Genomic DNA, 23,981 nt, shown 5'->3' with positions numbered 1-23,981 from the left:
TTAACATTATAACAGTAGCACTAGAAACAATGGTGCCTCTCAGGCCTGTGGGAATATTAAAGATGGTTGCTAATCTGCGACAGTCAGAAAGGTTGGGACAGGAGGAAGACAGCTCTGGAGGAGAGCGGAGATAGGCCAGTTCAGATAACTGACTTAAATAGTTAGCTGACCGATGCAATGAATGTAAGAATTGTGCTTTATTCATATTCAAGATCAGGAGCAGAGCATTGTTTTACTAATAATTCAAATGAACAGTAAAATAAAACATCATTATTTGCTCAGAGCTGCTGGAACAAGCTGAAAGTTCAGAAACCGAAGTGGAGCACACACTGTACACAGCTGTGGCCTGAAAGCCTAAAGGATCATGTAGATTGCAGAAGACAGATTATCCTAACCATACCATTGTTCCCCAGAGTCTTCATTATGACCTCCATCTGGGCAAACTCATAGCTGTAGTCCTGCTCAGATGAGGCCTCGCTGGCGGTCTCCACGTCTGCCTCAATGAAGCTCTCTCTGGGAGAGGCTCGCTCCAGCTCCTTCAAACGGTCCCGCCGCTTTCGCTTAGGCAGATTAATCCTGCGGAGCAACAGGATCTCCAATCAATGACTTTTTCATTTCAAGACACGCTCGAATGTGGCGACACTCTGACAAGTCTTATACCTGAAGAAGTGATTGTTGCCCCATAAGATACGATCTCCGTGCCACAGGTGCACCAGGGAATCAATCATTGTTCCGTTCACACAGGTCCTGCAGAAAACAGAGGAATTCAGTTCTAATAATGGAGATGTCGGACGGTATTATACTCTTCATCTTTAAACAGGGAAAGCGAATTGAGTGGGAACAATGTCTTTGTAGCAGGAGGGGGACATGGCTCTGATATCAAAGCGAGGAGCCAGATCATGGATTCCTGTACAGTGAGGTCATGTGAAACGCTGAGGTCCAGTCATCCATGAAGGAGAGAGACAACAGGGAGATACACAGAGATAGGCAGACTGGGTCGAAGGCAGTTGTATAGTAGCTCACCTGGCGTTCCCTATGGGCATCAGGGTGACATCACCATCTGGGCAGAGCTCCAGGACGCAGTGCTCCGGCTGGATACCAATCCCAAACAGCTGGATGTCCTGAGACGTGTCGGCACCCACACGCGTGTGCTCCTACGCACAGGTGGAGGACAGATCAACGAAAGCGCATTGCAAGATCTGAAAATAATTACACCTCACATCTTGTCCCACCTGTCAGGTCAAAAACCTTACAAACTGTTTCTTGAACCACTTTGCACAGGAGTATTGTCATTTGCCGGAAAAAAAAACTTGGTTAACTTTAATTCTCATGAAATTTTAGAGTAAAACCGATCCAAAACCAGGCATAAGTGAAAAAACTTGTGTCTCTCGTTGAAAGAGTGGGCGTTGTTAAACAAACATCCCAGTTTCTAGAGGATGTCCTAACCCTGCAGCGAACCAACCCACTTCACTCATCCCACACTGATATGCCAGGCTGGCCTGCGGAGCTCAGACAAAGGCCTGTTGTTCTGTACGCTGCAAAGGCTGCTTTCTCACATGCCTCTGCTCTTACAGGTCCGGCTAGCTGCTCGGCTGTTCCACCTCAGTGCTTTGCAAAGTCCAGACCTGCTCCTCCTCTCTGTTCTCACAGCGTCATGTGGACCACTGCAACATGCGTGCTGTGTTCCAGGGCCTTAGTCAACGGCAAATATCATGGCTGTGGTATGTGGGAGGCCAAGGTTGTGGGTCTGTGTTGTTAATGGTGTACTGTAACAGCAGAGAGCGAATGAGCATCATGTGACTGACTGACTAGCATTTTTGCAGCACCTAATCTTACAGCCCCCACCCCCTTTGACTTCTGTACAGGTGAGGTGTTTTGGATTTCTGACTTTTGCAGCCCCTATAAACATCAAGTTACAGCGTCTGCCACGAGCAGCACGACAACATGTCATCAAGACAATCAGGAAAACGTCTGTTCTCACCATGCATAACGATGAGGCAGAAAGTGTCTTTCATTGTGACGCTGCATTTACAATTTGTGGTGAGTGCAAGACATGGCAATGTCTGACATTGTGTGTGGAATTGACAAAATTTCCACTTTATTATTGGTGCCATTACAAAACATGAACATATGACTACATACAGGCATAACATTGCTCGCTTGAACTCCTGGAACTTCTAATCCTACAGATAGGTATAAATCCTGGTGTACTAATGGCAAAAGGCAACAGCCAGGGTGACGGTGTAGTGAGGGCTGTTTAGTATCTGCGATCAGTCATTTTGCCAGTGTTATTACCTTCAGGTAGTAGACCAGTAGTTCATTCAGGGCCGGATCAGCATTGAGATTAACCAGGAAACACTTGTCTTCACCCACTTTAATCCCTGATGTCTCCAGAGAGATGCCCATGCTCTCCAGCTGCTTCTGACGCTCCTGTAAACACAGACAATAACACCGTCACTGTGCGCATAAATAGCTGAATTAGAATGAAATGTTACTGAGTCTCTTTATAAAGGCGTACAGTGGCAATCTCCTCTGTCTTTCTCAGCTTCTCCTCCCAGGTGACAGTCATCTCCTGAATGAGCTTCTCAGACTCGTGCAGCTTCTCCTTCAGTTCAGGAGCCTTCATGGACTGATGGGAGCAATGGAAAAAGACAGATCAGCTGGATGACCAATCTGGAATCCGTTCATTCATAGTTTGTGAGTCTCTTCGCTCCACCCGATCCCTTCCTTCACCTCAGCCTGAGAGAGCTGAACTTTGAGCTTCTCCACCTCCTCCCTAAGCTCTCTGATGATCCGAGCGTTGGGGTCTTCATTCACCACGGCGTGGTTGACGATTCTCTTGGCTCTGTCGGCGTAACGGAGCGTGGACAGAGTCTCCTCGTAGTTGTCGGCCGCCGGACTCACCGTGGCTATCATGGCTGTCTTGCTGTTGCCGCCGAGATTGTCCTGAGGACACGAAAACATGTCGCAAGGAAGCATGGCTGCTAAATCTTTCCTTTCAGTCTGCATGCAAAGGACACTTTCTGGTCACCTTTCAGTCACATTTGAACACATCTAGAATGAGCACGTTAAACAGAAGGCAGCAATAAATGTGTAATTTATGGGTCAGACCTTCAGTAGCCAGGTGAGGACTGAGTCTCTGTACGGAACAAACTTGGCTTTCCCCTTTCCTGCAGACTGATCAGCCAGAGCGGAAATCACACAGCCTAATGTGGTGAGAGACCTACAACCACACACACAACACACACACACAATCCATATCAGAGTCAACCCAGCAAATGACTCATTGGACTTTTATCCATTTGCATGCATTTGACATTAAAAAATATACCCACTTGTTAATATTGCTGCCCTCTTTGAGTCTCTCTCCAGCAGCTCCGGTCTTGGACACTCGCTCACTCCCTGCCAGGTCCACCAGACTCATCTTGCTCACCTTCTCCCCCGAATTCTGTTTACCACCACAACATGAGCCAAAAGTAAAAAAAAAAACAAAAAACAAATGAGGTTTCGGTAAATTCAAGAAGCAATTCATTGTGAAAGAGGCTAAAAAGCAAGACGAGACTGACGCCGGACTGAAGGTCGTAAAGTGTTTGTGTGACAATGATGCTGAAGACGGCATGAGATCGGCTGCTCTCCTCATTCATGTTGGTGGCTGCAACTGTGCGAGATTTGTTCCCCTCTGACATTAACACCTCAATGTCCTGAAAACACAGAGAGCGAGGTCATACAAGAATAAAGGAAGGTTAAAAAAAAAAGACAAAATGTGAGCACAGTTCGGCAAAGCATGAACTTTTATATTATGATAACAGTAAAGTCAGACGGTTTTCACATATGGCTGTGTGCCATGTGATTAAGCTGGGTCACCGCAGGAAATGGGCCAAGGTTGTGGACAATGTGCTGGACTCGTATCATGCAGAGAAGAGCGCAGAGGAACAGGGAGGAGATGTTTAAACTTAATGAAGGAAGGCCCTGCCAAGGCTTGGCATACAAACTGCACGAAGCCCCATGACTACATCCCCACATCAGGAGCATGCGTCATGCGAGTTTCAGCACTTGGGAGGATTTGAACCTACAAGCTTATTGTTATGTAAATCAGTGGCTTGACAGCTGGGAATTTGATATTTCTGCTGCATGCCATAAATCATGTCTCTGCTCATGTGAGAAAAGAGGCCTTTGGTCAGCAACCCCGGATGGATTCAGCTTCGCCTATGGTCGCAGTGTGATGACAGAAGGGCGACGGACACACCTCAAAGTTGGTCACAGCCAGCTGAGACAGACCATCCACGTATGGACCCAGGACTTTGTGTTCCCGAACTTTCAGGGACTGTCGGCTCCTTCAAAAAGAGAGAGAGAGCAATACGATGAGTAAAAGAAGGAGGGAGAAAATGGGAGGGGTGCTTACCATCTCCAATTATGCACATATGTGCAAAAAGAATGAATAAAAATACGATCAGGGTTTTTTTAATGCACATTTGACTTGACATTCCTCTCCCTGTGAAGTCCTTTTCATGTCACGCTTCTCAGCACTTATGGCAGCTCAACAAATTTTCTCCCTGGAGAAGCTAAAAGCATCTCCTCTGACCTCTAGCGCCTGATCAGAATGAATAAAACTTAAGCTCATATGACTCATTCTTGGACCATTATTTCAACTTCACTTCTGGGAAATTCCAGTTGGTATTTGTTACCAATGCTATTTCGGAATAACAGCAAATCTCATTTTAAAAAGTTGCATTTGCTATTCATCCCATATTGTAGTAGTTGTGGGCAGGTAGGTGTAGGTGTGCAAACTGAAGTTCATCTCCACCTGGCTGCTTGCCAGATGTTGAGGAGAAATCTTATGGATCAGTAAGAGTCAGTGAATCCGTCTAAATGGCTACAGAACCACTAAGGTTGAAACCTGGTTCACTGTCTCCACTCCAGTCATCAACCACCCACTGCAGCAAACAGGAGGATGTAGCCACTACAAACTCGTATCCTATTTACACTTGTCTCTACATCATGTGGCTATATCACAGCCAATGTTTAATCCTACAAATCACAGAGGCAGTTGGACGGGAAGATCAAGAGAGTGTGAGGCTCGTTATATAAGCGAGAGGAAGTTGCCATCGAAACGGGTCTGGCTGCATCTTCAGACATCTGCAGCACACAGAGCACTCCACTGTAGTCCCTCTGTGGGGCTCGGCTCGCAGGCTGCTCTGACCGCTCTCCTGCTCCCAGCTTCGCTAACAGATGTCCCTGAAACACACTCTTTCACAGTTGACTCTCCCCTGCAGTCTGTCTGCCAACCCACATCAGACCACAGAGGCAAAGAATGCAGCAGTGTCAGAGGACGATGATGGCTGCTGCTCTGCAGGAAATGACTGGGTTGAGCTTCCTACTTGCATCATTCTGTCGCCGTCGCCCATTCAGGCTACTAGACACAACAGAGCTATAAACAGAGATGCAAACTGACGCGCAGTGGGAGCTGACGGAGGGGTCGGTGCTGCAGTTGGAGTGAATCAAGACTATGAGAAAATAACGCCACAGTTTGTGCGACCAGCTGTGTCGGTCACCCACAGGCCAAAAGCATTACCAAAGCATTAGTTCATTAAATTCAAGCTCTTATTCTGATAAAGAAGTACAAGACCACCCATAAGACTCACCCTTTGGGATCGAGCAGGTCACGGACCTTCTCATTGTAGATCTCCATGTAGGACACCTCCACCTTAAAAGTGTGGGCCTCGTTCCCCTCTGTGTGGACCCTCTCAAACAGCGAGCAGCAGAGTCGAGGGATTAAACCCGGCTGCTCCCCATTCCCCATCATGGAAAAGGACTTGCCTGAACCTAGGTGGACATTGCAGAGTCACACATGATTGTATTGTATTGAAGTCTATAGAGTGCAGTGCTTGAAAAACAACAAAACTTCATCTCAGTTTAAATAAAAACAGTTGATTTCAGAGATGATTTCACTCTCTCTTTTGAGCCCATCTGCAGAAAAATGGGCATAATGATCACATAATAGCAAATTCTCTCTGTGTAAGAGTACAAAAAGTCTGCAGCCTCGCTAGCTGCTAGCTGTGAAACAGTCATCAGGATTCATCATCTGGGAACCATGAATGACTGTACAGTCTGGACCAAAATGGTGGACCAAATGATGGACCGACCAACATTACCATCCCTTAAGATAAACCGAATCAAATCAAATACCATGTGCCTCCACTTCCCATGAACTAATGTGCTCCTTTTTTTGTGCATTAGGTGACTGGAGGGCCACTTAAATATTGGCATGCTCCTCTTCAAACATCTCTTTACCAAACATTTCCCTCTGCAGCAGGAAGCGGGATAAAGGAGCTAATCTGCATCGTGGTGAGAAAGGATGTGAGTTAAGTGATTCACCAGAGTGATCAGAAATACAAGTCTTCCTGTTCTTCAAACTTTCTACGGACACATCTGGAGACAGCGCGACCTGCGAATGTACTTAAAGACATTAAAAAAAAAAAGAAAAACTGAGCGGCTCAATGCAGATTTCATCTGGATTTTCAGTTACCTGTTTGTCCATAGGCAAATATGCAGGCATTATATCCCTGGAATGCATTTTCAAGTATTCCCTCTCCAAGGCACTTGAACACCACCTCTTGACCTTTTAGACAAAGAATCAGTCACCATGGATATTATGGCAAACAAATAAAACATCCACTTCTATAATCACTCTTAGCTGTCCGGTTTGCATCTGTGTCTAAGTTTAGTCAATGAGGGCCATTAAACAAAAAACAATGGAGAATAAGATTCGCGAAAGGTGACGAATTCCTGTGTGGTTGTGCGGAAAATGTTGGGCCGTGTAGAGAAATCTCTTGTGTTGCTCACTGTCGTGCTCCTGCTGAATGGGACAGCTGTTTAATGAGCTAAATAAAGCCTTGGCCCGGGCCCTTGAGGCAGCCCTTCACCGAGCAGATTGCCTTGTCGCTTCAGCACAAAGCTGATGCGAGCATTACATTTCCATCACAAAATGAGAACGATGTGTCAAGGAAAATATCTACAATGATTATGTAAATCTGCCTCGGACTGGCAGTAATAACCTCTTTCTATAGATGTTACAAAAACTGTAGCTGTAACCTCTTCTGTGCACAGCTCATTAGAGAAATGAAAGGAAGAAAAGAATGAATAGTTGCCAGAGAAACACCATGTGGGTGGGTCTAAAAGAAGTAAAACACTGGTGGATTATTACAAAAGCACAATGTCCTTCAGTACACTTTGCACAGAACCACGATGATTTTATTGTTTTGACAATTTTAATGTATTCACTTCTAATGCAAATTACCGTACACGCGCACCGTGCTTTGCTTTGCATGATGCAAAAACAGCTTTCCATCAAGCAGGGAGTTTCCCTGCGCTGCTGCAGCACAGAGTTCAGCAGGTCTTTACGTGGGACGTGATCAGACTTCTTTGGAGTAAAGTATCAGGTTCTCAGCGTTTATGACTCACCAGCATATTTGGGAACGTTGGACTCGTCCATGGACCAGAAACAGTGGTCAAAAGCGAACACCTGCAGAGGAGACAGCACAGGCAGTGTTAACACACACTTCTCACACCTGTCCAAGCATGTACAGTACAACACTACCTGAGTTTTAGCGGTCTTACTTCTTCTGTGGTACAAAAACAGGCTCATTGTGCCATACTGTAGCATGCCGCCCTGCAGTAAATCAGCAGGACTGAGCTTGTCCAAGTGAGTAAGGTGAAGTCTAAGCGAGTATTGTTCGAGGTAATGCTCGTTAAGACCGCGCCATGACTGTCTGCACAAATCCACTGTTAGCTGCTGCCTGTTTTGTCATCGTGGCTGGAGTTAAATGAATTCATAAATCAGGGTCAGCGCTCCCCAGAAGAAATTCCAGCACCCGGTGACCCTTGTCTCCAAGGAAACGGGGCCGTAGCTGCTCCCCGTGGCGCAGGCTGGCTCTCAGCCCTCAGCACCGGGTCTCACAACACAGACTTGAGCAGCAGCAGAGACCCCTTGTGTCCCCCAGGCACCTGCATGAGCTGTGGATGGGCAACACACAGAGAGGACGCTCTCTGAGAAAGAGCAGTGGCCTCATTTACCAAGGACCCCTACTCCTCACAGACAAACCAGCTCCTGTTACTGTATGCTGTGCTACAAATTCATTCAAACCCCACACATCTAATGCTCCACCTCAATGTCCCCTTTCAGTACTTTAAATGTTAGGATTTCTATATATATAGATACAGAAATGTATAGAAATGGCTCACATCTTTCGTATTCTATTGCATTGTTTGGCTTTCTTGGTTAAATAAAGAATAAGAAACCAAACATTTTTATCACAGCTCTGCCACTTCTCAGTGCAGATTGCACTGTCATCCTGCAGTGGAAGCACAACACTGCTGCACATTACTCCTCCTGGCCTTCGGCGCATTGCTGCTGCTCTGCCAAAGCACTTTCCCCTGCACAAATACCCCAAATAATTGAGCTCCCTTCTAATCATAATAAGGGCGAGTGGCCAGGGAACCACTGGTTGCACAGTCAGCATGTGAAGCACTGAGATCACTCAAGGCTTTGAAAGCAAGACCTCCTCTTGTGACCTCACACAAGTGAGTGGGTGCCATTCAAAGGGACAAAAGTGCCACCATTCTCAATTAGGGCTGGTTTGGTAACTAGGGCTCCATTCTCCTCTGGTCTGTCTCTGTCCAGCCTGAGGGTGTGACCGCACAACAAACTGTTCTTGATTGGACAATTACTATTAATCAGCCGTGCAAATAATGATGAAGCTGAGAAGCACAGTGCCCTTTTTGTCATTTCTCAGATGAAAACTGGCTGAACGTGATAAGACTGCAACCTCCGTTTAGCCTTTCAAATGCAGGGGGACTAATTTGAGTGCCACTATAACTTAGCGGACAGCCACGTGCTCGTCTAGCTGAAGGGTATTACAGGGTAACTCAGGTTCACGGGCCCCAGAGACCATGCACGCCCGTGGCCCACGCTAATACCCTCCCCGGTCCCGTCAGTGGCCGAGTGCACCGAGCACAAAGCCCATCCCTGGTGTATGAAAAATCTCTGAGCTGGTCACCAGCGTGTTGTCAAGGGGGGAGGTGGGGGTGCACTCCAACAATGCAGCTTTGAATGTGCACACACACTGCCCCAGTGTCTGCGCTCATCCCTCGCTCATTGTAGAGCCTTTGTGGGTGTTCACGAGATCTTAGACCGCTGACACATTCACACGGACATCTATCCGGCTCCTGCTGACCAACCAAACTAGTAAAACACTCTCAATCATGGCCCTAGAAACAACGCCACAACGGTGGACCGACCCGTGCAGGATGCTTCTCAGCCCCTCGGGGAACAGTGTTGCCTGTGTAGCATCCTGCTTCTGGACGATTTCAGTATTGGTGATACCAGGACAGTCAGTGAGAACTCAATTCAGATGGCACTGAAAATAACTTGGGAGCCACTGTGTGTCAGCTCTGTTGATGCTGGCCAATTGTTTGTCTTTTTTGTAGCAACAGAAACAGATGAAAGTAACATACCTTAGGTTGTTTCCTGCTGAATGAGAGGGCCAGTCCATCATAAGCAGAAGAAACCCGCAGGGGACACAGAGAGACGGAATAACATGGTTAGCATTGATGCAATTCAACAATCGGAACATGTTCACACTCAGTAAGATGCAGCTGCTCTTCTCACAGACGGACACTGCCCATTGTCTGTGTTGACACAAACAGCTTTTTTCAGATTAAACGTGTGCACTGAAACCGAAACCACTTGATTTTTTTTAATGAAACCTCCGACTCCTTTCGGAGTTTCTGCATTTCCCAAATTCCTGGTGTGACTTCCTCATTCACTCCTTCCCCCGTTTACTGAGCCATTCATTCGCTGCCTCACAGTGGTGTTTCCTGGTGGTAGGTGCTGCTGTGATTGGGTTCATAATTGGGCCAGTGGAGCGTGAGGAAGGGAAGAGATTTAGGATTCAATGTCCCACTGACTCTGTTGAGTAAATAGCTCTTATGCCTGTGGACTTAACAGTGAGGCCAGGTTGGGGAAGCCGAACTCAGCATTAGCAGCTGCCGGAACTGAGGACAAAAGGGTAATATATATGGCACTAAGTTACACAGGATTATTCTGTTAACTGGAGAGGGAATTCCCGCAACCAGAAAATCTATAACACTAAAGTAAGACCCAGCAAATGTTACAGCTATTCCAATATAGAGCTAGGGAATTACATGTAGGACTACTGGTGCACACGCATGTTGCAGTATGATGCAACATATCCACCACCTAAGTGCTTCTACATCTGCCACATTGCCGTCCTTCAGCAGTCAGCAAATCCCTCCTGCAGGCGTCTCCTGGCACAGAGACAGAGGAGGGCATCACCTTCACACAGTAACTAATACAGGACAGGCTGCTGAAACACTGCACCAAAGTGTCTCACACACACTGAGCTGAGTCACCAACAACTGCATGCCCGGAGAACTGCACGACAATACCCAAAAAACGCTGGTCTGCACTTATTAAATATAAAAAAGCAGAAAAGTAGAAATGATGAGCAGTTTTCCTTGGAGGACCACACTTATTAACTGTGCTCAAGCTCATTATGATTAGGGATAGAAAAGGGAGTGAGAGGGTACGGAAGGAAAAGGAAGAGGGCCTCGTTTGGGTTCATAGTCTGACTCTGAATCTGGGCCACTGACAACCACTGTGACTCGGTCTTAATCAGTGCAGACAAAGGCTGCAGCGGGGCCCCTGTCCTCTAGTCGGGGCCCTCCACGCAGCAGAGCAGAGAAGGGGCGTCGGGGATTGGCTGGGAGAAAGGTATCAGTAGGGAGACAGCAGGGAGCAGAGGTGAAAAAAACATGTGGGAGACTTATGACAACAAACAGACAGACGGCAGCAACAGCCTGGTGGAGAACTGGACAGAGACAGAGAACAGAAGTATTCCTATGGAGAACAAAAGGACAACAGACACAAGACCGGAAAGAGACACACGCACACACACATTGAATGCGGAGACAAAAGACATGCAGTTATGGAATGCGTGCAGTCTGGACTCTGAAGCAGAAGAAACTAACTGTGGCTGCTGCAGTGGACTGGTGGCTCTTGCTCATTGTGTCATGTACTGTATGTAGAGTGCGTGCTGTGTGTGCTGAACAAGACAAAGGGGGGAACTGTTTCAAACTGGCTATATTTAGGACTTCACACGGTTACTATTTCCTCTCAAAGTCTCATAAGGAATTCATTTTACTCCCAATCGTATTCAAAGCTATAGTCTTTCCTTACTCCCTCCCCTATCACAATGTTAAGATCCCACCCCCCAATAAGTTAAAGCACATTAGGCTCCAGTTCTCCCACTCTGCTTTAGACATAATCTCTTTAATCTCCCAGGAAATCTGTGTCCGTCTTAGCAATTTTGTACCTTGCTTGTAGAAACCATGTAAGCTATGTCCTCTCATTCAGTAATTCCAACAGTTACATTTAGTTCATGCTAATGTTATAGCATCATTAGCAGCAAAAAACCTGTTGAAAACTGACTGAAACAATGAATTGATTAAAAAAATAGTTGCAATGCAATATGCAATGATTACACCTAATTCATTAAGTCACAATCACAATAACTTAATTCCCGTTACTTAAGAAATGCTGCCGGTGGACGCTCAGTCGTGAATGTTGAACAGTGCAGCCCCAGATGATTCACGCATGAAGGCCACAGGCTGTTTGCTTAATAATCGGCACGCATGTCAAGTCATGGCTTGTGGCCTTATTAATGGCTGCGCTGTGGTTGAACAAGTGTATGACACAAATGTATGGGACAGAAGTGCCAGATAGCATCAGATTCCTCCCCCCTCAGAGGCAGATGCAGGGAGATACTGCAGACCCAGCAGGGCATGGCTGAAGTCGAAAAATCCCATTGGGGGCTGGTTCTGCGTGCCTTAACGTGTGTGTCATCAAGGGCACGCTCAGCCTCCCACGCCTCCAGCTACCTGATGCCAAGGCACCCATGAATGATTTCGACTTGGCTGAGGGGGGAAACTGGCCTCTCATACTACTACAATTGTCCCCCTCCCCCTCATGTTTTGCCCTTTTTTATAAAATCCTTATTTCTCATCACTTTTAATAAGAAGTACCTCCTCACACCACTGTTGAGGGTCAGATTCACTCAGACCACGGCATGGTGAAGACATGGCACCATGTGTGCTGGTGCCCAAAAGCAAGGTATGACAACCAGGAGAGCAGCAGTGGAATCCCCCCTGTGGTTACGGAGCCGGATTAAGGCCACTGGGTTATTATGCCACCGAAAACTGCACTCTACTAGCCCAGCAGGCAACACACCAGATTAATCTACAGCATCATCCACCCACTGAAGCATCTACATACCCTTAAAAAAATTACACTGCATGCCCACGCTCTCAGAAGCATCACACAAATGGAGATTCAAAAATGTTATGTATCATTTAATTTCATCTGACATTCCCTAAACACACTCTCAACGATTGGGAGCAGGCTTTCACAGCCCCGAAAATGACTTTTCAGATCAAAAAAAAAAATTAAAAAAATCCAAATCTGGATGGGCACATGCTATAGCTCCCCATTTCCCAATGCATGAGGGATATGTCAGATTCATCCGTGTGATTTAGCAGGCTTTGAGGGACTTTCTGATTATATAATCCTGCTGCTCACATGGAATATGTAAATCACATCACCCCCCATTGAGATCACATTCACATTCATCTGCCCTGCACACACTCACAAACACAGCTTTTTTCTGGCATGCCCCTCCATTCAGTCAAAATCCTCTTCCTGATATGTCGCCCCCCCCCCCCCCCCCCCCCAACCTCCATTTAACCGCACATATGACTCTTTCCCCTGTTTGGCTGCAGACATGCTTCAGACAATTACAATTCAACAAGCTCCAGAGCCAAACACAACGTTCAGAGCTCTAAGTGTGTGTGTGTGTGTCTGTGTGTCTGTGTGTGTGTGTGTGTGTGTGTCTGTGTGAAAGTGTTGGGTTACAGTGCAACGTGCTCTCAGAGGCAACGAGCGCACATTTCAGATGGTCTCCCGGTATGTTTAGAACTGAACACGCCGGTCCCCACCCACTCAGAGCAGAGGTCACCCTGCTGCACAGACACACAGACAGACAGACAGGAGAGAGCAGGAAAATGTCAGGCAGAGTTACAGTAAAGGGGGGCGGGGGTGGCTCTCGTGTCTGACCAATAACACTCGAGATGACTCCAATGCCGGATTGTCTGGTCTGTCACTTTTATTAGTCGAATGATCCTAAAGTAAAAACGACAAGGGGTCGAAGTCAGACGTTTACATACAGGATATTCAAAAGCAGGAAAAAAGCAGCTCCAGAGAAAGACGGCTTGTTGATGACAGAAACAGACCTGCAGGATAAATCTGAGCTACTGAGACAGCTCACTGTGACTTGTACCGCACAAACAAGTTGTGGGACTTGTTCAGCTTTATTACATAACATATCTACTGTAAATATGTAACATCTAGGCACTGGAAGATGTACTCACGTCCTTAAGTCACAGCACTAATACCACAATGTAAAAACACTCCAGTATAAAAAAAGTGCCACATTTAACATCAAACTTATGTGAAAGTCGAGAAATGTAATCAACTAAATTTACTTATATTATTATTTGTTTTCAATAGCTCCTTGTGACTTATAATTTATAATAAATTACATATTAATACCAATGCATCAATGTCTGAGTAGTATTTCACTGTTGCAGCTGATAGAGGTGGAGCTGGTTTTAACGACTCTATGTACAGTTTGGTCCAGTGGTTCTCAATAGAAGGGACGGGCCACTCTAAAGGGTCACAAGATAAATCTGAGGGGTCATGAGATGAATAATGGGAGTAGAAAGACTAAAAAAACAAAGTTCCTGATACACAAATCTTGTGTGCGGTTAATCAAATGACACCACAAGGAGCCCGAACTTCACACTGCTTTTTTTGTAAGTGGTCACAAGCCCAAAAGGAGTTTCCAGAAAAACAATGTAGAGACTCATACAAAGGTAATCCCTCTCAGTCATCACTTACGACCCACTAAAGGTATGTGTTTATCTACAGAGACCCTGCTCTCTGCCTGTATTTTCTTATTTTCTTCTTATTTTGCTGTGGTCGGGATGTTTCTGTGCTGCAGCCTCTGGGCAGCAGGTGTGTAGCCTCCGGCCAATAACAGCGCACAGGTGAGGTCGGGACAGGGTAGCCAACAGGTGCCAGACTATAAGCAGCACAGATCAAAGAGGAAGCTGGACACAGTGCCAAAAAAACTCGCAAATATAGCGAGGCGAAACGCCAAGCGGTCAAAGCTCGGTCCAAAACTGGAGTGAATCTGGGGTCAGCTTCCACCCGCTGGCGAGCATGGAGGATGGAGACGAAGCTTTTTTTCTGTTGGACAGGTAGTTGCCTGCAGCTAGCTTAGTTAGCTTGCTAAAGTATAAAATTTTCCGTTACAACAAATGTAATGCTCCTACAGTAGTAGCTTGCAGAGTAAGTACAAGCATAGCGTTTCTGATGTGTACTTAGATTTTTTTTTTTTTTTTTTTTTGGTCCACGTATATGACTGACACTGCAGCCAGACACCTTTGAGGAGGCGTCATGTTGCATACACAGTCAGTGTCTATACCTTCAACAATATGTTGTATTTTATAAGCTTTTTATAAGCAATTTTAATCTAAAACGTAACCAGTGACTACGCCTATTGGCTAAATGCAGTGGGAGCAAACAGTAGAATATTTCTCTGGACTGTAGAGGAGTAGAAGCATCAAGTAGAATAACGCATAAAGTACAAGTACCTGAAAACTGGAATTAAGTGCAGTACTTGACTAAATGTACTTTATTACATTCCACCACTGGTCTTGGCTAATAAGTCCATGGCTCATTGTTCTAAATGCTAAAATTAGCTTCCTATGAAAATATTTCGGGTGGCTGGGGGATATCACTGATTAGGTCATCAACATAACTCCACAACGTTTCTGTATCATGGTAACCTCTGTCGCCGAGCAACGGTGGTAAACATGGAGGCGAGACAACCTACCAGCCTCATGAGTCAAAGTTCCAATATGAAAGCCAAGCTCAGGATGTCAAAAACAGCCTTAATGAAGAGCACTGCCATCAGCAGCACACATGATGCCCCCGCCGACTTCTGTGCGGAGTTTCCATAACAAATGTTAACAACACAACATATGATGCAGGCAGGGTCTAATTTAATCCTCTCCGGCATTTCTGACACCGCTGCGACAAGCTGGGTCAGCAGGCTGTGGGCCAATGGTGTGTGTGTGTGTGTGTGCATGTGCGCTAAAAGACAGAGAGGGATCCTGGCCACATATCCTCTAAAGCCTTAAATTTGGTTCGTTTTGAAGGCAACAAACAAGGCAAAACGAGCTGAAGTTCATTAATTTGTTCAATATGGCGAGGATGTCTTTACCCAAAGGGGAAATGAAGTGACACATTTACTACCAGGACACACCTCCTGTGACCCTGTCTGAGGGTCACTTATCTGAATACACGCGCCATGTGGCTGCCGAGGACAACAGACAACAAAAGGCGAGTGAGCATGTGCATGAAGTGCAAACGCACATCATAAAAGTCATCAAAGAGAAATTTGCCAAACAGATTGTTACAGTAATGACACGCTTGAACGTAATGAGATCTAAGGTGCGGAATATTTGTCTGCAGACAGACACAAGTGAAAAACTTTCTTAAGCTTTTGTTAATGTGGCCTGGCTCCACTTTCCCTCAATGAGACTGGAAGGGAGTCCACAACAAACCTGTCCCACCACGACATGAAGTTCATGCAAACACAACAAGCCGGCTTCAAAACTTCCAAGATGGCCTCATCTGGGAGAATCATGCGAGAGGGAAAACCAGAGTCAGTATGGAAGAAATGTGTGAGAGCGGATTTTTACATAGGCTGCTCGAGGAGCCACATCTGAGATTAATGAAGCGCAGGCTTGACAAAGAGGGAGGACGCCATCTTTTCTCAATTCCGGGTAAAGATGTAAACAATGTCCCACCCTCTAAACAAACAGGGAACAGTCCTCGAGGGAGTACGATCGTTTTATCACCGGCACACAGCACTTTCTCCTAATAGCACGCACGAATGAAGCTTTAAAGAGAAAAGCTGGGCTGACGATGTGTAATTTAGGCCAACTAACTCTGAGAACAACATCTTACTGAATGGAAAGGTTGATTATTGGCACACAGGGAGCAAAATGGAGAGACAAAGGGAACATTCCTGAGGGCAGCCACAGGACAACGCAGCATTGTCAGCAGAGGCTTGTTTTGGAGAGCGTGATGACACTTGGTCATGTGTGACTTGGGAGAAAGTGTGACCAACCTGCAAAAACTTCATTGAGGTGGGAGACTGCCATGTCAGCTCAACATCTATGTGTGTCTTTGACAGTAGTGTATCATAAAGGGTGGTCAAACAAACAGGCAGCATTAGAGGCTATCTGTAAAGGCAAAGCACATGTTGACCATATTGGGTCAATTGCAGCGAAGAAAAAACTACGCTGCTATGCTTTGTCGTCTCTCACACACACAAGTCAAAGAGATGCGAGGATGCATACATGGAGGCAGATATTCTGTTAGAAACAATGAGCTAATGAGCTACGTCTGTTTCTGGTCAAGCAACGGTAACAAAGAGGAGCGTGAGAGCAGCCTCCGTCCGACCCAATCCGGTGTAGCGGCGTATGGAGGCTGTCCGGCACGAGACCCAATGAAAAATAACCCAATGTCGTGCTGCATCAAATTCACTGATACTCATCAAATTTTGTATATTTTCTTATTGAGTTGTTTGTCTTTCCGACAACACAATGTGCTTAAATCGTAAAACACAGAATTCAGAAAATTTTTGGGATCAGCGGTAACAAAATTTGGCTTCCAGGACCTCTAAAGCACACGAATGTCAATAAATAATAGCTTTTTTAATTGACAGTTTCCCAGGGGTTATGAGCTGGACTCTTTCTTAGCTAGGAGCAGCAACTTCCTGGAGTCTCCGCTGGTTGCCTGGCAACTGCTTCCAGCCAAAAAATAGTTTGGCACATACCAACCACAATACGATGTATTTTATGTATGTATTTTACACTTAATTTTGCTGACCGACCAGCTGGTTTCCCGTTTCCAGTTTTTATGCTAAGCTAAGCTAACCAGCTGCTGGCTATAGCTCCATATGACCATATCGCTGTTCTTGTCCACAAGCACAGTAGGGTTTTAAATCCCTTATTTAACCTTTTAGGCTGTGAGAAAATAGACCCCACGGCCCTCTCTGAACCTCGTTTAAAGACGAGGAGGTATCACGGCATTTCAACTGAAGCGCCTCTTCACACCATTCAGATTACAACGTCCAAGTAAGCAAGATAGCTCAGTCAAGGGGAGATAAACCCAACTGAGCTCTTCTAACCATTAGCGATAAGGAAGAGATTAGAGCGGAAATTACAAGCTTGGTTACAGACATTATCAGATAAAGACGTACTTCCACTGATCATCTTTGAAGGCTCGGAGGATAAGAAAACTGAAGGCACACTGAGAGCCCTGCAAAAGATGTCTTGATTTAAATACATATTTTAAAAAAATATGATGTTTTCAACTCTTCACATTGAGACTAAAATATATAGAAAAGGAAGGATTTGCATAAAGAAGATTTTCCAATGCTCAAAGGCCTTGTTTGCAGGTTGACGGACATGCTGGGGCACGACAGATGTAACATGGCCCCACTGTGCGAGTCGAAGGGTATTTTCTTGTCACGATGCTCCACCACTGATCCCCTGTGCAGACAGCAGCCTCAGGTATTTCTCTGCCCCTCCGCCCCAGCCGTCATTGTGTCTAAACCCCAAAGGAGAGCAAACTGGCGCGTGAAAACAAAACCACGTTCCCAGACTCCCATTTCAAATGTGCCACTGGTGCCAACTTAACAAGCAGATGAAAGATAAAGCTTAAGAAACTTAACCTGTCGCCCTGAAGTCAAAATCCATGTTTCACTCGCCCACCACCGAGATCATTGTTCATTTCTCAGGGAAATAAGAGAGGGGCGTCTGGGTCACGAGTGTCGCTATAATGCTCGGCGGTGCAAAGAATGAGGCTTAGCCATCAAAGGAAATGCCTTATATTTCTTCAAATTCTTTAGGTGTCTGGCGTGTTTTCGTGCTGCTGTGTGGTCTCTGCAAATCCTGATTAAAACTCAAGAGACTCAGAAAGTTTTCAGCTCCAAGTTCACTCCACGAGAGACCTAATTTCTGTATTTCATCAAACTGAAGTCATATTTAGTACTTTCAGGCATTGAGCAAAACTATTGCGGCGAAAAGGGTTTCACCGAAATCTAAATTAGGTCATTTTTTCCCCGTTGTTGAATCCCGTATTTCAAAATCTACAGTCTAAGGAATAAACAAGAGTTCAATTCATTTCAGATGTGTCTACATATAAATATCCATTACTGCTGTTCCCTCTCTGAGGCTGCGCTTGAGCATTCCCACGAGAGAGAAAAGGTTCCCATGATCTGGGCCCTGCAGCCATATTTGGCACGCTAATACCCACTAAATCTGACACATTCGCAACACACAGGAACAGGTGTCTTCAAAACAAGGCGAAGTCTTAGTGATCAGGGTATCCCCCTTCTGTGGCTCCACAAGCAGCCGAGAGGAAAATTATATGGTTTAAGAAAACCATGGCAGCCTAAACACAGAGACCCAAAACACACACACACACACACACACACACACACGCACACACGCACACACACACGCACAGCACTAGCACTGAAATGTTAACAAGTAATTATATGCCTGGAGAACACTATAGAAAAGAAATGTGACATAACAGAACCAAACTGAACTCAAAGGCTGTAGTCACAGCTACAGACTTTAAGAATCACATCACGATGAAGTTGATCAAATTTCTAAAACAGATTTGGCAGAATAAAAAATGACCCTGGACAAACCCTGTTGGAGTGAAATCCAGCCAAAGCCGAAAAGATTTACATCATCTAAGTCCACGAAAGGCATCTCCGTAAGACGTCTAAATCAGATACGCAGACTTCCCCCGAATGACGACGTGTTGGCGCCTTACACAACGACATGGCAACAGGTAGCGGTGGAAACATTCAGCATCAGATTCAAACACTTATCACACCACTGAGAAAACGCTGCAGCTGAAGTCTGGATCTCTGCGCACTCACTGTCATTCCTGACCTCTCACCCACAACAGCTTTTAGTTCTGTTGCTGTGCGTCCTGTTCTGCATATGTTAGATCTGATTTGTTTAATTGCCTGGAACGGCGCCATTGTGTGGCAATTTCAGTTCTGACAATTGACCTAAATACAGGTTAATGTGTGGACCCGAGCCGCCGGGGGAGCCGGCTCATTACCATTTAATGCTGACTGTTGGTTATGTGGAACAGCAGAGAATGTGTTACACTTAAACGAGAGTGGACGTGGCCCACGAGGAAAGTCTTGACCGTGGCATGTGTTTACCTCCTGTGACTTCATTTTCACACTGTGGTCTCCTCCTGCAGCCAGGAGAGCTGCTGCCCATTTGAAATAACCAGAAACAACCCGATTTGTGCGATAAATCAAAGGAAAAAAGAAACAGTCCCGGATTTTCTTTTCCTAAATGAGCATCTTTTCCGATTTACTTGCACCAGAGGGTAATCAGGTCAGCTGTTGAATCATGTGTGACGCCAACAACAGAGGAGGGCAAACGAACCGAGTGCAAAACTGCAAAGGAAAAAAGAAACATAAGATCTCTGGCTGCTGCTGACGGGCATGGCATGAGAATGACTTCAACAGCCATCATTAGCCTACGTGTTGTGTGTGGCTCCATCACAAGCCAGCAGAAGCTGCAGCCTTTTATTCTTTTTGCTGACCTTCACCGTGCAGACAGGGTGCGAGAAGCATTAGGGGATGCTCAGCTTTCCTTTTGCAGAAGAGTCATCCTGACGTTAGTGAAAGGCCCGGTGTGGTCGAAGACCACTTTGAAGGCCACATAGGTTCAATTAGTTCTTACTCGGGAGATTTAAGTCTGCACGCCCTGAGGCCGGACATCACGCTCAACCGCCAACTCTGGCCTTGAAAACCCACATCAGATTTAATAGTTATATTCGGTGTGTATGTATGATTGTGCCAAGGTGATTAGTATTAGAAAGTTCACATGAATTACATAATACAATATCATGTTTCAAGCAGGTGACAGACATGATGTCCTCAGCAGCAGCAGCAACGGTTAGTCTACTGTTTCTTTACTGGCATTTCTGTACAGAAACAGTTTGAGCAGAAGAGACGAGCTCGTTGTGCAAGTTTAGCCCTCTCTGCTGTGCATCATCACCATGCCGTCTGATGTTCTGGTGTGTTTTCAGACATCTGAGCTGGACATGTGGTCCAAGAGCTCGCCTGAAAGACAGTTATACGCTAACCTTGAATGTTATTGTAGCTGTATTGCAACCAGGGTGGGATTAAGTTGTTGCGGTGAGGGTGCAGTCTGCATTTTTCTGCACTTACAGGCTTTTGCAAAACACCCAGAGCCCCCACAGTGTAGTGCAAAGACTTTTTGTACTCTGCTGCACTCAAACTAACCACAGCAAGGCAAAAGATGCCCCAGCTCCAATTCGCTCACTGCACCATATTGTTTGCTTTAATGTATTTTGCCCATATTCACTTGCAGATCCACAGTGCTGGCAGTGTTTCAGCTTCATTTACCTGTTCTCTCCTTTTGCATTTGAAGGTGGTGGGTGCAGGACTGTCTGGTTGTCCTCCATTTCTACGACACATTTCGTATTCAGTTCAATTTCTGTGGAGAGAAGTTGTTTGGGGAAAGCAGAGCAGAATGCGGGGGTGTGAAGAGACAAATCGGAGCTACTTTCTTCAAACTCTAAATTTGCCTTCAGGCTCGAAACTCAAGCCGACAGCAGCAATGGCGAAGAAATGCAAACTTTATGATAACGTAGCGCGAATGCGAGGAGACAGAAATGCGCTTATAACACTTACCCCTGCGGTTCATGGGCCGGACTCTCACTGCAACTTTTACCTTTGTATCCGACATTTTCGGGCACTTTTCTCTCCCACCCTGTCTATGCTCCGAGCTATCAGTGTGTAGTCCGTGAATCCGCGACAAGAAGCCCGGATTTCTGCCAGAAAAAAAGCCTCTAGTTAAACATCCCCAAAAGAGTCCACACCTCGAGGAAAAGAGATAGGAGTATGTTCATGTTTTTCTCCTTTATATCCATCCGGGTTCGCTTTCAGTGCAAATCCAGCACTCTGCTCCAACCCCAGACAGCATCCCCACCGCCATCTTCCACTGGGAGCACGACTGCTATCCTCTGGCAGACTGGAGACGGCTGTGCCAAAGAGGGGGGACAGGATTTACGCACCGCGCCGCTTCTCCGGGGAGGTGGTGCTGGTGGTTGAGGGGGGGATCATTGGGCGAGAAATGTGAGGCAGTCTGACAAGTTGATTTACATGAACCCACGATCAGCATCATTAAAAGACGGAATGAAGAGTAATGGGTTTATTAAAAAGGAAGTTTAAGCAGCCATTAAAAAAAACATGTTTTCCTCTTCCTCTCTCTGACTCCCACACCAATCGAATTGTTTTATCTCTTCTTTATTTTGATCATAATCAAAATTAGATTAAAAATAGGATTAATACATAATATTAAACACGACAGGAGCAGGGCCGTAGCTGATTTTTAGAAATACTGAGGGCAGGGGTCCACATGTCCCCCACCACCCTCAGCAAACACATTCCCATTATCTATGCCCCCAAAAATCTGATTTATCATTTCCTTTTTTTAAAATCTTACTTTCATATATTTCTTTGTTTATCACACACACCCCTTGACCTTTCAGGACCTTGAGAAAATTAAGTAAACTCTATTCCAGTCATAACAGGTTTCAGGACTCGCAAACTGTAAGCAATTCATCCAAGAGTCACTTTTACCTTAGATTGTTTAATTTTTAGGAATTTTAATGTGAGGTGAAATCCATCTTATCCAATATAAGAAAACACAAAAAAGTAAGAATAGATTCATGTAACAAATACATTTTTTTTCTTTTCTTTAATCTTCTTCTGAGCCCTCAGACTATTTTTGGGACCCCTTTGAAAGGCAAACGATTGTATTACATGTTGTGGTTTTAAAATTTTGTTTTCAAAAGCTGGTACAATAACACATATATACACATATATGACATTTTGCCTATTATACACTGATTTTATAATATGCAAAACAAAGCACACAGTACTCTGCATCACTCATTTTATTATATTCACATATATCTTCCATGTAAACCTTTATATATAGAAAAATGGCAGATCACCTAATCACTTTATGATAAGCTACATTTCACATCGGCTACTCTGGCCTGTTCATACATGAGCTATATGATGGGCCCAGCATCAGATTTAGCAGAATAAATCTTCACTGTGTGGTCTCCGCTGTCCAGAATGACCAGCGTTTCGTTCAGTAACGCGAGTCCAGCTGGGCGGATAAGGTGGTCCCCCACCAGAGGAGTCAGGGCCGGGCCATTCTGGAGCTTCCCCATACTCCAGATCATCCCGTGACTGGAGTCAATCACGATCACATCTCCATCTCTGTCGAAGGCCACTCCTGACATGTTCAGCCTCACTGTACACTGCAGGGTCAGGCTGAAACTGTCTGTCTGATAAAGCAGGTGGAAGTCTTTTGAAAACACTCTCAGTCTTGCGTGTTTCTGCCTCCCTTGTGGATGTGTGTCGTGAGGTAAATGCTCGATCACTGCAGCGTTCCCACTCTCCTGACAGCAGGCCACTGCTTTTGGATGCTGGAGGTCTGAAATGGCTGTTCGATGCTCCAGAATGAAACCATGGGTGTAGTCCACTTTTACCTGGGAGAGCGTACCAGCCTGGACGTCCGAGACCAGGATGTGCCCACCGCTGTCTGTGTCCACACCCCAGGGCATCAGGAAGCAATCTTTCACTGTCAACACGTGGCTCCCCCTAGACGTGAAAACCTTCACAGCTTTATCTCCTGCATCAGTGACCACCACGTGACCACAGGGAGTCACCGTCACATCCACTGGGTAACAGATCTCCCCGCTGGCTCGTCCTCTTCGCCCAAAACTATGCAACTTCTTGCCCTGTGGACTGAACACCACCACCCTATCCTCCCCATCATGCACCACTACTGTTGTCCCTGAGGAGCCCAAAACGGCTATCCCAGTGGGGTTAATGAGAGTCCCCCACCCGCCAAAAAGTGTGCAGAGGCGAAGAGCTGTGGCTGCCAGACCTACAGCCGAGCCAGCGCCTCCCTTTGCCCCGCGAGGAGGAGCAGAAGATGTGGGACACCAAGGCAACAACAGCTCCTGCAGGTCACTAAGAACCTGGCAGTGGGAAGTGCCGTCAACGCTGCACAGCTGTCGACAGAACGGGCACTCCAGCTTCCTTAGGAGAGGGTGGGACAGAGCTGTGATGCATTCCAGACAGAGTACATGGCCACAGGAAAGGCTCTGAGGCCTGTGCTCCCTTTGCTGAGTGCTGAACTTCTCGAAGCAGACTTTACACTCCAGCAAGTTGATCTGGATCTCTCTCAGAATCCCCTCAGGACTCACGCTGCCACGACTCATGGCACGAGGACTCTTGGCCATGACTGCAATATCCTGATGTTCTTTAAACCTGCTGAGTGTTCAGACGAGCGATGCAGGCAGCAGAAGGGCTCAGGAAACCAGAGGAGGAAAGACTGGTGGTTTAAGTGAGATGGAGAGAATGATGAAGAGAGCTATATGAAAGCACAGCACTGCAACATTTTTGTCAACACACTCACGTCCTGTCCTTTAGGCCCAGAGAGTCACGTGACATTTTTGGCGAAACTGAGGCCCTCTGCTGCCCTCCTCTGGATATCAACTAAAACAGACCTTGAAGGATGTTAGTGTTAAGAGCCCGTTGTTCCTAACACAGCTGAAGCAAATAGAAAAAAAACTACATTTCTTATTTTATATGTATATTAAATATTAAAATGCAACA

At 45.8% G+C, this 23,981-nt stretch overlaps 2 protein-coding genes across 11 annotated transcripts in view; both read right to left on the bottom strand.

Moving 5' to 3' along the window:
- The window catches only part of kif13a (kinesin family member 13A), a 37,081-nt gene extending 15,804 nt beyond the window's left edge, over positions 1 to 21,277 (bottom strand). For 7 of the 10 annotated variants that reach the window (XM_041941617.1, XM_041941619.1, XM_041941624.1 and 4 more), the window contains exons 1-16: positions 20,973 to 21,277; positions 20,685 to 20,775; positions 9,514 to 9,529; positions 7,462 to 7,522; positions 6,527 to 6,619; positions 5,643 to 5,823; positions 4,247 to 4,334; positions 3,567 to 3,701; positions 3,336 to 3,448; positions 3,112 to 3,223; positions 2,734 to 2,946; positions 2,519 to 2,629; positions 2,296 to 2,430; positions 1,024 to 1,154; positions 661 to 747; positions 401 to 576 (exon numbers count right to left, since the gene is read on the bottom strand). In XM_041941617.1, the coding sequence (XP_041797551.1) occupies positions 401 to 576; positions 661 to 747; positions 1,024 to 1,154; positions 2,296 to 2,430; positions 2,519 to 2,629; positions 2,734 to 2,946; positions 3,112 to 3,223; positions 3,336 to 3,448; positions 3,567 to 3,701; positions 4,247 to 4,334; positions 5,643 to 5,823; positions 6,527 to 6,619; positions 7,462 to 7,522; positions 9,514 to 9,529; positions 20,685 to 20,775; positions 20,973 to 21,027 (1,798 nt within the window). In that variant the 5' untranslated portion in view covers positions 21,028 to 21,277. The remainder of the gene's footprint in view (positions 1 to 400; positions 577 to 660; positions 748 to 1,023; positions 1,155 to 2,295; positions 2,431 to 2,518; positions 2,630 to 2,733; positions 2,947 to 3,111; positions 3,224 to 3,335; positions 3,449 to 3,566; positions 3,702 to 4,246; positions 4,335 to 5,642; positions 5,824 to 6,526; positions 6,620 to 7,461; positions 7,523 to 9,513; positions 9,530 to 20,684; positions 20,776 to 20,972) is intronic. The other 3 variants (XM_041941618.1, XM_041941620.1, XM_041941623.1) reach the window with 1 other exon arrangement.
- A 1,013-nt stretch (positions 21,278 to 22,290) lies between these two features.
- Positions 22,291 to 23,608, bottom strand: LOC121610985 (E3 ubiquitin-protein ligase NHLRC1-like). The gene has a single exon (XM_041943333.1). The coding sequence runs from the start codon at positions 23,603 to 23,605 to the stop codon at positions 22,361 to 22,363; it is 1,245 nt and encodes a 414-aa protein (XP_041799267.1). The 5' UTR covers positions 23,606 to 23,608; the 3' UTR covers positions 22,291 to 22,360.
- Between the last annotated feature and the right edge of the window lie 373 nt (positions 23,609 to 23,981).

Source organism: Chelmon rostratus, chromosome 8, assembly GCF_017976325.1.
Source record: "Chelmon rostratus isolate fCheRos1 chromosome 8, fCheRos1.pri, whole genome shotgun sequence".
In the NCBI taxonomy this organism is placed as follows: Eukaryota; Metazoa; Chordata; class Actinopteri; order Chaetodontiformes; family Chaetodontidae; genus Chelmon; species Chelmon rostratus.
Note: the sequence above shows the minus strand (reverse complement) of the source record. Positions and strands in the feature narration are given on the sequence as shown.